A 12,556-nucleotide genomic window follows, 5' to 3' on the forward strand; every position below is an offset into this window, starting at 1 on the left:
AACAGTTGTTCCCATTCTTATCACTGGGGCTCGTGAGCGTGAGTTGATTTTGACACTGCTCCAGGGACAGTCAAAACACGGAGTCCTCCAGGGTCTCAGATCCATCCTCCTCCACATAGCTTATGACTTCAATTTCTGTTTCACCAGAACAGGTTTTCTGCAAAACAAACCATCCTTCCTTAGATGTCTTCTAGAGAACTTTTTGAGTCTTTGAATTTCTTTACAATTGGTTTCAAGTCAATTTTGCTTATGAAAATAGTAAATGGTCACTGAAGAAAATACGGAAAATGAAGTAGGAAAAAACCCAAAAAATACCAATGAACTTAACTCCCAAGCACAGCCCACTGTTTGTCTTCAGCCCTTTTTTCTAGATAGAAAGTTATCTTTACAGTTATATGAAGAGCTTTATAAGTGGATTTCTTTCTGCGTAGCATCACATCCTACTTTAAGTTACATACAGCTAGCCCTCGGTATCCACAGGCTTCACCCTTTTACATAATGGACTCGAGCGTCTGTGGATGTTGGTGCCCGCTGGGTCTCCTGGAACCATGCTGCCTGCAGATGCTGAGGGATGACTGTATGTTCTTTGGCTGCCTCATTTTGAATAGTTCCATTGTTGACTATAGTCAACACAGTTGACTATAGTCCACAGTTGACTACAGTCTTCCCTTAAATAGGGGTATTATGGCCAATTTTGGCTATTATAAATAATGCTGATATTAATTACAAAATTCATGACCAAAAAAATACCTCCTGTAAGAGATTGTATTCCTTGACCCCCTTTACTCATTTGAGGTCACTTGACCTCACTTTACTCATTCAGCACATCTTTTTCATATTTTTTTAAGTGAAGTATAGTTGATTTACAGTGTTGTACTGGTCTCTGCTGGACAGCAAAGTGACTCAGTTCTACACATACATATTATTTTTTTTTATATTCTTTTCCATTATGGTTTGTCACAGGATATTGAATATAGTGTCCTGTGCTATACAGTAGGACCTTGTTGTTTATCCATCCTATATACAGTAGTTTACATCTACCATCCCCAAACTCCCAGCCCATTCCTCCCCCCTAACCCGCCCTTGTCAGCCATAAGTCTGTTCTCTATGTCTATGAGTCTGTTTCTGTTTTGTAGATAGGTTCATTTGTGCCGTATTTTAGATTCCACATATAAGTGATATTACATGGTATTTGTCTTTCTGACTGACTTCACTTAATATGATAATCTCTAGTTGCATCCATGTTGCTGCCAATGGCATTATTTTATTCTTTATGGCTGAGTAGTATTCCATTGTACTGTATATACGAACCACATCTTCTTTATTCATTCATCTGTCGATGGACATTTAGGTTGTTTCCATGTCTTGGCTATTGTGAACAGTGCTGCTGTGAACATAGGGGTGCATGTATCTTTTTGAATTATAGTTTTGTCCAGGAGTGGGATTGCTCTATCATATGGTAATTCTATTTTTAGTTTTCTGAGGAACCTCCATACTGTTTTCCATAGTGGCTGCGCCAACTTACATTCCCACCAACAGTGTAGGAATCATTCCACACTTTTGTTTTTTTGGCTGCACTGGGTCTTAGTTGCAGCCCATGGGATCTTTTTTAGTTGTGGCACATGGGCTCTCAGTTGCAGCATGCATGTGGGATCTAGTTCCCTGACCAGGGATTGGGCCCGGGTCCCCTGCATTGGGAGCACGGAATCTTAACCACTGCACTGCCAGGGAAGTCCCAGAACATTTTTTGCACTGGACACCATGTGATGCGTTGAATATGCAGTGATGAACACGGCAACTGTGCTCTCTGCCTTATGTACTTTTAATAGGTTGTTGTCTACTTAATCTGGGAAGGAACCCTCTCCGGTTACCAGCGTAGAAACAAAGAATGGCTGGAAACCAGTTTGTACCAAATGGAAAGCTCAGAGTAAGAGTTTTTTCAGTGAGTCTTTTTTATCACTAAGCCAGCTCATCCCCCTCCTTCTTCCCTCCCTCTCCTCCCACCAGAACCTGTCTCTTGAGTGTTACAGAACAATTTCTAACTCAGGCCTGGACAAGCAAAAACATGCTTAACAGCCTCTCTGGGTTGGCAGCTACCCTCTGAATCCCTGGATGCTGGGTACCGACATCAAGCTGAGAGGTGTGAGCGGTGATGAAAAGCAGAGGGTTTCCTTTCCCGCCAGCGGGAGGCTTCCCGGCGGTTTGCCCATAACTCTAATGGACCCCCTCGTTGTGCTTGTAGCAAAGGCCCCAGAAGTGGGTTGCACAGGCTCTGCCTTTGAAGGTAGAGGCTGGGGCACTGCCACACGTGGCCCAGCTATGGTTAGCTCTGTACTGAGGCACCTACTCCTCCAGGTGGAGGTGGTAGAACTGAGAGCAGGAGGTGACACTTCATTTCCCCAATTCTCCCCACTCTCCCCCTCCACCCTGCAGGCCTCCCGCCCCGTCCCTCTCAGTGATCTGTTTTTCCTGACCCGCTGAAATGTGAGAGGAGGGTGCGTTGTCCAGAAGAGCTTGGCAGTGATGGGTTTTGACATGAATCCTTTGCTTATTCTGAAACCAGCCTGTCTACCCCAAGAGTTGTTTTGCACACATGACTTGATTTTGTTTTTTTTTTTTGGCTGTATCGGGTCTTAATTGTGTGGGCTTCTCTCTAGTTTTGGCATGTGGGTTTTCTCTTCTCTAGCTGTGGCCCGCAGGCTCCAGGGCATGTGGGCTCTGTAGTTTGTGGCACATGGGCTCTCTAGTTGAGGCGCTGACCTCAGTAGTTGTGGCGCTGGCTTAGTTGCCCCACGGCATGTGGGATCTTAGTTCCCCAACCAGGGATCAAAGCCACGTCCCCTGCACTGGAAGGCGATTCTTTACCACTGAACCACCAGGGAAATCCCCATGACTTGATTTTAATTAACAACAAACCGCAAACTTACACAGTAAGCTGTTAAGCCAGTTTCTTTTACCAACCTCAGAATGTGCAAGGAAATCTTTGGGGGCTGTGAAGGAAAATGAGATACTGACACTAAGATGTGCTATTAAGAAGCTGGGACAGATGACTTGAGTCTGCTGCTTAAACCACAGGTGCTTTCCAGGCATGAGTGTGTCAGATCCAGGAGGGATCCACAGCACGAATTCACAGGAAGCGAAACAAGTTTCACAGTGGGGCACACTTTCCTTCCAGAAAAGCTACGGGTTAACAGGAGCAAGCTGGCAGTCCCCCTGATAAAGGAGACCACAAGGGTGGAACTGAGGGTAGGGGTGACTATAGGGCTAGCCTCGATTCTCTGCTTCAGTAGGTCAGTAACTGTCATCCGCTAAATCATCCCAAACACCCGAACTGCAAACTCTAAAGAAAGGTCACCGCTTACTGCAGTGATCCATTTTGGTGAGTGAATGATCGACTCAAACACCCCTACAACCAGGCACCAGTTGACTCCTCCGACCATGAGTAACTTTATCAGAGAGAAAATGAAATTTGTTAAGAAAATTGCTTGATGAGGGTCTGCAGACTGCAGCCTGTGGGCTGAGTCTGGCTCGTTGCCTGATTTTGTAAATAAAGTTTTATTGGCCAGAGCCATTTGCATATTGTCTGTGGATGTTTTCCCACTACAGTGGCAGTGTGATAAAGCATTTGGCCCTTGAATGTTTACTATCTGGCTCTTTACAGAAAGTCGGCTGGCCCCTGATCTAAATAACCATTCAATTTAAGGACAGATTTGACAAGCAACATGCAATACACTGAACATCACAAGACCTTGCTGACAAAAATTAAAGAAAACCTGCAAAAATAAGGTGAGATGTCTTGTTTACAGATCGGAAGACTCGTTATGTTTAAGATGTCACTTCTCCCCAAATGCACCTATAATACAAGACAATCCTGGTCAGGATCCCAGCAGCTTTTTTTGTTGAAATTGATAAACTGGCTCTAAAATTTATACGGAAATAAAAAGGACCTAGAATAACCAAAGCAACTTTGAACAGTCATGTTTGGAAGCCTTACACTACCTGGTCTCCAAGTTTACAATAAAGCTCTAGTCATCAAGACAGTATTATATTAGCATAAAGATAGACAAATAGATCAATGAAACCTAATAGTCCAGAAGTAGACACAGATATACATGGACAACTTATTTTCAACAAAGATGTCAAGGCATTTCACTAGGGAAAGGATGACTTCTACCATGTGATGCTAGAACAATTGGATGCCATTGGTAAGTGAGCATTCAGTTAAGCCTGAGTGCTCTGAATGGTTAACAGCGCCTAAGAAAACATATTTGGGGAAATCATTTGCCTTTTCTATGGTTCTTTATACTAAGGAACTAGGGAAAATCCCTCTGAAAAACTTTACTGATTGGGGTACCCATGTGTAGAAACATTGATTGTTAGAATGTCAGAGCTAAACAGGTCATTGGACCATCTCATCTGTGCCCCTTACTGTGCAGAAATGGAAGTCAGGGCCCATGGGGTTGAAGGAATTGCCCAAGGTCACTTAAGAGCTGGGTGATAGAAAATAAAAATTCAAGTCTGACTGTTGAGATCACTCATAATTGAGTAGGACCTTTGCAATATTCAAAGACTGTAATGAACATATATTAAAACAGTCAGCCAAAGAGCAGAATGACTAAAGCAACATGAAGGCACCTGGCCTCCTGGGTAAAGACCCTGCCTTGTAACATGGAAAACGAATGACCCAGTGACAGATCCCTGGGGACCCAGCCCTGGGCAGATATGACATATCATAAGAACCTTCAATATTACCTCATAGTTGATGGTTACAAAGAATTCTTTAATATTACTCTTTGGTGCCGGAACAGGTGGAAACAACTTGGTCCATAAGTGGCATCTGAAAACAGAGTAAAGAAGGGAAATAGCTAAGCAAGAACAGCCTTTCTTGTCCTTAAATATCTACTCTAAAAATTGACCTAGTTAATCCCTGAACCTGCTGTTTTGTAAATTCAAAATCTTCATTGACTAAGACTTCCAAATATCTACATTGTAATAATAGTTGAAGACCTCGGGGGTACTGCAAGACTCTGATGTGACTTCTGGATCATCCAAGAAAGACAAAATGGCAATTGCTTCATGTTGGTGCGTGTTACCAGGACTGATTTCTGAAGATGATGTACATCAAGTGCGTGGGGCCCCAGGGTTACCCACAATGCTGGTAGGCGGCCCCTCCCCCTAGGCGCCAGCTCTCAGGGTTTACTGTCTTTTTCCTCTCCTTTGAGCTGCCAACCGCCCCCCAGCCTATAGATGCCATCTGATGAGGCATTTATAATAGTGAAGCTGTTTAAAATAAAAGTCACTTTCTAAATTGTGAAAAAGCTAAGATAGAACATGTTCTGCAGCCTCCTAAGTGGCACTTGGCCTTCTTGGACGCCAGAAGGGATGAGAAGTTCTTATGGGGCCATTTGCAAGCTCTAGGTTTGGCCACCAAATCTGCATGACACTTCTAGAATCTGCATCTGACCTGGGAACGATCAGCTACTAAGGGACTGGATGACCGAAGGGCCAGGGTAGGAGTTGGTACCTCATAATTGGGGATCATAACACAGGAGGCACCATAGTGACTTCAGCATCCAATGGGATGCCTTCCTTTACCCAAGACGTAACAAGCATGCCCTGGGGGCTCAACAGAGGCAACTAAGTTTGGAGTGGAAGGCAGTCAAGGAATCAAAAAAACACAAATGTAAAAACCTTCAAAGAGGGGCTTCCCTGGCATTCCTGTGGTTAAGAATCCACACTTCACTGCAGGGAGCACGGGTTTGATGCCTGGTTGGGGAACTAAGATCCCACATGCCACGCTGTGCAGCCAAAAAAAAATCCTTCATGGAAATGAATAGACTGTTGGCAAATTCAGGAAGGGGGTATCTAATGCCTGAGGGCTGTGTTGTGCTCTGTGTCCAGTTTCTGCAAATCACCTCCTGTTTCCCAGTTTTTTATTTGGTCTACACTCATCTTGGAACGGCTGTCCAGGAAGACACAAAAATGTCATAAATTCCACCTGATAACAAGAACCCTCCATCCGGTGGATGCATGGCAAGAAGGTAAAAATCCAATATTTAGATCCCAGTGAAAGCACCCAAATAAAAAGAATACCTACGTTCTGCAGATGAGTGAGAAAATTAACAAGATAAAGCAGATGGTCGCCGTAACTGCAATAAGGAACCATTTTGTCCAGGGCTTCTGCTCATTGTTTCCTAATGAAAAAAAGAAAAAAAAAAGCAAAAGAAATCAGAACTCGAATCATCAGCAGAAAAGAGAGAGGACTACAGTAGGGCATCAGGGGGCTTGGGTCTGAGTTGAAGGTGCTGGGTGATGCTGGGAAAGCAGCTGAACCTCCCCGAACTTTAGGTCGTTCATCTGTAAAATGGGGCAGGGTGGGCAGGGATCATCCGTCTCACAAAGTTGATACAAGGGTGAAATGAAATAACGGCAATGACGATGAGGCCACTTTTAATCTTGAGGCATTATTTAATCAGTGAGCAGATATTTATGGAGTATATTCTAGGTAATATGCCAGCTGGATCTTGGAGCTTAGCAGCTTTTGGTGAGTACTAAGGTTTTTGGATGAAAAAGGTACAAAAATGTAAGCCTACTCAGTAACCTAATTGCAATACAATCAAAACATTTTACAAAGTTAGACTTTTAGAGGAAGTACAGTGTGGGATAATACTCATAGTTCACAACAAAGGTATCAGACTCGATTGTAAGTTTACAATCTGAATTATCCTCACAACACCTCTTACGATTATACCTGTTTCACAGATGGGAACGTAGATGCTAACTTGATTCAGTACGGAAAGTATAAATATGCCACATGCTGCCCGACTATCTAGTTAAATTTGCTTCTAATCTATACTCAAGGAAAGCTTCTTCTATGGGCTTTGATGATAGCTTTGGGGTGTGTGTGATTTTTTTTAAGGTACTGGAAATGCCTTCAAGAAAAACCCAAGGCCATTTACCAAGTGGTGTTTAAAGGGTAACCCGCTTGCTAAACTGACTGATTCATTTTTAGAGAAGAATGCAAATCTTGAGTTATCTCCCTGAATGCATGGGTCCTTTCTGTGTTCATTCATTCCGTTATTCACCCATTTAGCCAATATTTATTGGGCTCCTATTATGTGTGGGACATTGTACATGTTGCTGGGAGATGGTTAAAAGAAAGCATGTGAACCCTCCCTTCCTGCAATTGAGGGAAGAAGTCGATAAGCAAATAAAGACACAGGTAATTTAGTGACAGCAGCTCTAAGTACAGAGGTGAGATATACACCCCACACCAGGAGAAGCAGGTCCTAATCCTTGGTTTGCCATTAACGGTTTCTATTATAAAATGAGAAGTGAATGTAAGTGGAATTTTCAAGCCCCTTGTAAATATCTTAAGACTTCCAAAAGCCCCAAAATACTTAAAACTCAAATCTTCCCGGGTATCAGGATGGAGAGATGTCTTGAGGATTTAATGCTAGTGATTCCAATGTTGCCTTGATCTCATGCACTTTTTTTTTTTTTTTTGGCCTCCTGAGACTCTTACTTGAGGTTTATCTTCTACCTCCCAAAAGCTTTAATCTCTCCTCCTCCATCTCTTCCTTTCTGCTTTCAAATATTCATAGAGTCCTTTATCTTGAATAAGCCATTACTTTGCTCTGCCATCTCTCCCAACTATCATCCAGTACCTCCTTACTTTATTTCCCAGCCTCATTTCTTTAACACACTTTTTTTAAAATTAATTAATTAATTTATTTATTTTTATTTTTTGGCTGTGTTGGGTCTTCGTTTCTGTGCGAGGGCTTTCTCTAGTTGCGGCAAGCGGGGGCCACTCTTCATCGCGGTGCGCGGGCCTCTCACTGTCGCCCAGCCTCATTTCTTGAATAAGGGATTCAGGCAGCTTCATTTTCCCACCTCAGAAAGCACTTTAAAAAATTGCTGGTGGCTTCCTCCTGGTTGAAGCCAAAGGACGGTCAGTTTCTTTTTCCAACTTTATTTTTCCTGACCTCCCTCCTGAATTTCAAACTTGATGGTTGCACCCACCTGGATACCAAGCCACTGGCTCCTTTACCCAAATATTCCTCTTCTTCAATATCATTTCCTTCCCCCCTTTTTAATTTCAACTGCCCCTCACCGCTCAGCCTTGACCCTCTGGTATTTTCCACTATGGTCTATTCTTTGAACTTTGCAAAGTTTGTTGAGCACAGCTTCGTCTTTTAATTCCATGGCATCCTCTCCCGAGTCTTTATCCCTGCCCAGCTCCCGGTCTGGATCTCAGACTGCCTGTAGGTGGAACCCACTGGGATGTGTCTCAAAGCTGACAACATTCAAAACCAAACTCACACCCTTCTTCACATCAAAACAACTTCCCTCATAACTTCCCCCTTCTGATCTCCCCTCTTCCAAGATCCCAAACTGGAATCCTTGGAAGGCACTTGGATTCTTCTCATTCTCTGTAGCCCCTCCCTCCTTTCCTCATCCACTTGGTTTACACCAGTACATCATACCCAACCATAAATGCAAGAGAACCAGCCACATGTATACACGTATCCCCTCCCTTTTGGATTTCCCTCCCATCCACGTCACCACAGAGCACTGAGTACAGTTCCCCGTGCTATACAGCAGGCCCTCACTAGTTACCTATTTCATACCCAGTGGCGTATATATGTCCATTCCAACCTCCCAATTCATCCCACCCCCCTTTCTCCCCACCCCCGGTGTCCACACGTTTTTTGTTCTCTACATCTGTGTCTCTATTTCTGCTTTGCAAATAGGTTCATCTGTACTATCATAAATGCAAGATATGCATGCTTTTGTCTCATGACTTTGCCTAGTCTGGAAACCTGGGTTCTATTCCTAGCTTGTTGTGAAGGTGGCCGTTCTGGGCCTCAGTTTCCTCATCTGCAAAAATGAGGAAGTTCAACTCTGACCCTTAAGAACGCTCTCAATCCAGCACATTTTTTAGTACCCCTGACCCAATCCAGGGCATTGTCATTTGGTGTATACTGACCTCTCACAAAATTGACTTTAGTATATTTTCATTGGCGAAAGTTGGAAATTTGTAGAAAAGAACAAAAAATAAAAGTTATCAGAAACCAGCAGTCACCAACAGCTTATCTTCTATACATGTTTTGACATTCCCTTTTCAGGTACCAGGCACTCCGCGAAGTGCTCACCTTGCAATCTCACTTGAATTCTCACAGCAGTGCTTCAGGGTGGGCGCTGCTGTCCTAGTTTGATGGATGGGGGAGCTGTCGCAGAGAAGGGCGGAGGGGTCAGCTGAGGACCACGGCTAGTAGCTGGGGGTGAAGCCCAGGGCGTGCTGAGCGGCTGTGCTCTTAACCACGGTGCAGGGACCCCATCCCACTGCCCACCACCCCCAAACCCAGGACCCATCGCGTGGGCAGGCGCTTCACGGAACACCCCCCCCAGTGTCCTCTTCCCGGCTGGATACCGCTTCCTTCCAAGGCAGCCCTGTTTTGTTGTTGTGTCTCAGCTGCTGGATGTGGCTGTGTTCGCAGGCTGTGTCTCCAGGAGAAGGGGGCTGCCTTGTAAGCGACCCCTCCTCCTGATGCTCCCTAGGCTCTAGCCAGGACTGACTCACTTTATTTAAAACCTCTGACCATGGCGTTGAAAACGAAGTTTCATGTATTTATAGCTATTTTACAAACAGGTGGTGGCCACACTTTGGCTCTCTGAGGCTCTGCTTTTCATCATTTTACAAACCTTTTATTTTCCCAAATCCCATAGACACTCAGTGGTTCTAGGATTAGTATTCAGTTCTCTGGATTGTCACCGAGTGTCCCGTTAAACCTAGTTTTTACTGCACTTGCACGTAGCTAATATAAAGAGCAACTGGGCGAACTACTACCGTGAAATCAAATACCAGCTCGCTTTATTTGCCACTCTGACTTCCTGCATAAGGGATTCTGCCTGCCTCATTGCCCCATCTCTGAAACTCACTGTAGTACACTTTGAACCATTATGCAAGTCCCCTAACAAGTACATTCAGAAACTCTAGACTCATATACGTGGATTATAAATTTAGCAAGGGTTATGCCAGTAGCAAAATTATTCCTGTTTACAAGTAGGTTAAACAGGTGAAGCTTGAGTTCTGCAGAAAGAATGATGTTACCAAAATTATCAGGGTGGCACCCTGGGTCCCGTTGGTGTCTCAAATTGTGCAATTCTCTGCAGGCTGTTATGTCAGGTCCTGATAAAAGTGCCGTTCACTTCTGAGCGTGCTTACACAAATCTTTTCAGTTAAACCACTCTCTAGCTGTTCACTTGAGCACTCACATTGATAAGTGAAGATTCTCTCTGAATTAACAAAACCTCTTTGGAGAGGCAACTGATTTTATTTCTTTCGATCAAAAAAAAGTTAGCGGTGCATGCAAGGTACTATGTGGAAAGCAAAGTCAAGGTCACTGCCTGGAGGGAGGGGCACATGAGTCATTTCTCCCCACCTGGCTTCTGCAGTGTCCCACCTTGCTTCAGAACTACTCCCCTACCGCCACCTGAGAACAGAGCTAACCCCCCAGACAGCAGAGCCGAGGTCAGCTTTACTGCAAAGAAAACCTAAACTGGCAGGTAAATTCAGTGCAAGAAAAAGCTTTCACATGTTCACTACCAAATGGAAATTGCTTGGGGATTATCTACCGTTACGTTATTTATTAATGCAAAAACGAAGTTGAGAGTCAGTTATGTAAGTAAAATGAATTGAAGACAGCACCTCCTCTGATTTCACTGAAGGTAGAACAGGGGTGCAGTTCCCCCTGACAGTGTATATCCTTCCGGTCAAAATGATTAAGAATTTTAATTCTGTAAAAGTTGGGAGACCCCTCGGTACATCATTAATTTGAATTCTGGGGTCTCTGACTTTGGACGTTTTCTTAAGAACAAGTGTTTCAAGGTAACTTGAATGTTTTCTCTGACTCAAGAATGACTTTTCTGCCGTCAAAACGGAAGCCACAGATGTTTCTTTTCAAGAAATTGATGGACGCCACTGTTTGGTTATGCAGAGATGAGCTTTAGAAAGACGAAGTCGCGAAGCCTGTCCTGCCAAGGAGAAGAAGCCCTTCAGACTCTGCACCTCCTTCTAGGACGTTCTCCCAATATTGACAACTTGGAGCATTTGGGAGTTCAGCTGTCTGTTTTCTTGGTGACCTTGGCTTCCTCAGTTTCTGACGTCTCGACCATTTAACCTTGAGAATTAGCCAACTAATGACAATTCTGCTCGTGCTGTACGTCCTGGGAGTGTATGGTGGGAAAGGGACAGAGGGGGACGAATAGCATGGTGGTTAAAGAGAATCAGGCCCTGGACCTAGTCCCAGCTCCGCCTCTGGCTTCCCTCAGAGCTTTGTCAAATCATTTTCCTCCTGGTGCTGCAGCCCCACTTGTTCTAGAATTGGATGATCTCCGTCGTTCAGACCAATAACTCTTAGGAGGTCAGTTTGGTTTGGAGGCCTGTTCCACCCTTAAGCTGTTCATACAAGTACGACTTTTAGGGATTCCATATTGCATTTGAATCTAATTTCAGACTCAACAGTAGGTTCTGCAGGAAAAGAGCTCATTAGTAAATTGATGGGGCTCTTCCAGTGAAGCAGCCCTGCTCTGTTAAACCAGCAGGCGCTGGGAGGAGTTCTGAGGGCCCTGACAGGGCTGGATAACTGAGAGGATGCAGGTGCATCAGTCTAGAAAGCCTCCTGCACTTGTCTTTCATTAGAGGGGGAGGCCGCGGCATCGTCTGTGAAGGGAGCCGCCAAGCCGGTCACAGGCTCACAATGCAAGCAGAAATCATAAGCAAGCCCTTTGGGGGGGTGAGCTTTGTAAGGCAGCTGTCAAGTGGATTGTGGGAGGTTTTTTTTAGGGGAAAAAAATCCCTTTACCTGATTTCGGGAGAGTGAAAGAGAGGGGTCGGCAAATGCAGCCTCAGTGGACCGAACATAGGTAGTCCAGGGTCCAGAGCAAAATGCACAAAACGTGTTCTGTGTTCATCTGGGGAAATTGGGCTCAATGACCCAAAATATGGAAAGGACATGGAGATGCTTGGGATGGGGGGGGTGTGTAGGTGTACCTTCACGCGCTCAGGATTCCCTAGAGGGATCACTGCCGTACTGTTGGTCTGCATTTGTCCCCAGTAGGACACGACTTGATGAAGCTAAATAGAGGACTCCTCTTTGCCATCTTCTTCTTTGCAGACTTCTGCACACAGCACCAAGAGGTGTGTGCCTTCTGGGGCTCTAGGCAACCCAGAACTTTCTTCCCTGTAAGGGGTTTCCTGGCCCTGTCCTACCAACCTGCTAAAGCAACTGAAAGCTGCAGAGGCTGCAGTCTTCACATAGAAGTAAGAAACAGGGGTGAAGCGCTTTCATCCTGGTTCTGCCACTTACAACAGAGGTGACCCTGAGCAGGGAGCCCTCAGGAGCTTCCATCACCTGCTTTGTTCAACGGGGGTAAGAACTGGCTGAGTTATTCCTGTAAAGTGATTGGCCCGGTGCTAGTTCATAGTAGGTGTTCAATGAATGTTATTATAACTGTGATTATGATTAAACACATCGTGTCAGCAGTAAGGCCT

General features: G+C 44.6%; 1 protein-coding gene across 1 annotated transcript in view; it reads right to left on the minus strand.

Moving 5' to 3' along the window:
- Positions 1-70: 70 nt before the first annotated feature.
- IL5RA (interleukin 5 receptor subunit alpha) overlaps positions 71-12,556 on the minus strand; it is a 32,899-nt gene continuing 20,413 nt past the window's right edge. The window contains exons 9-11 of the mRNA XM_036870195.1: positions 6,098-6,194; positions 4,753-4,837; positions 71-157 (exon numbers count right to left, since the gene is read on the minus strand). Of these exons, the coding sequence (XP_036726090.1) occupies positions 71-157; positions 4,753-4,837; positions 6,098-6,194 (269 nt within the window). The remainder of the gene's footprint in view (positions 158-4,752; positions 4,838-6,097; positions 6,195-12,556) is intronic.

The sequence above is a fragment of the Balaenoptera musculus genome, chromosome 11, assembly GCF_009873245.2.
Source record: "Balaenoptera musculus isolate JJ_BM4_2016_0621 chromosome 11, mBalMus1.pri.v3, whole genome shotgun sequence".
Lineage (NCBI taxonomy): Eukaryota > Metazoa > Chordata > Mammalia > Artiodactyla > Balaenopteridae > Balaenoptera > Balaenoptera musculus.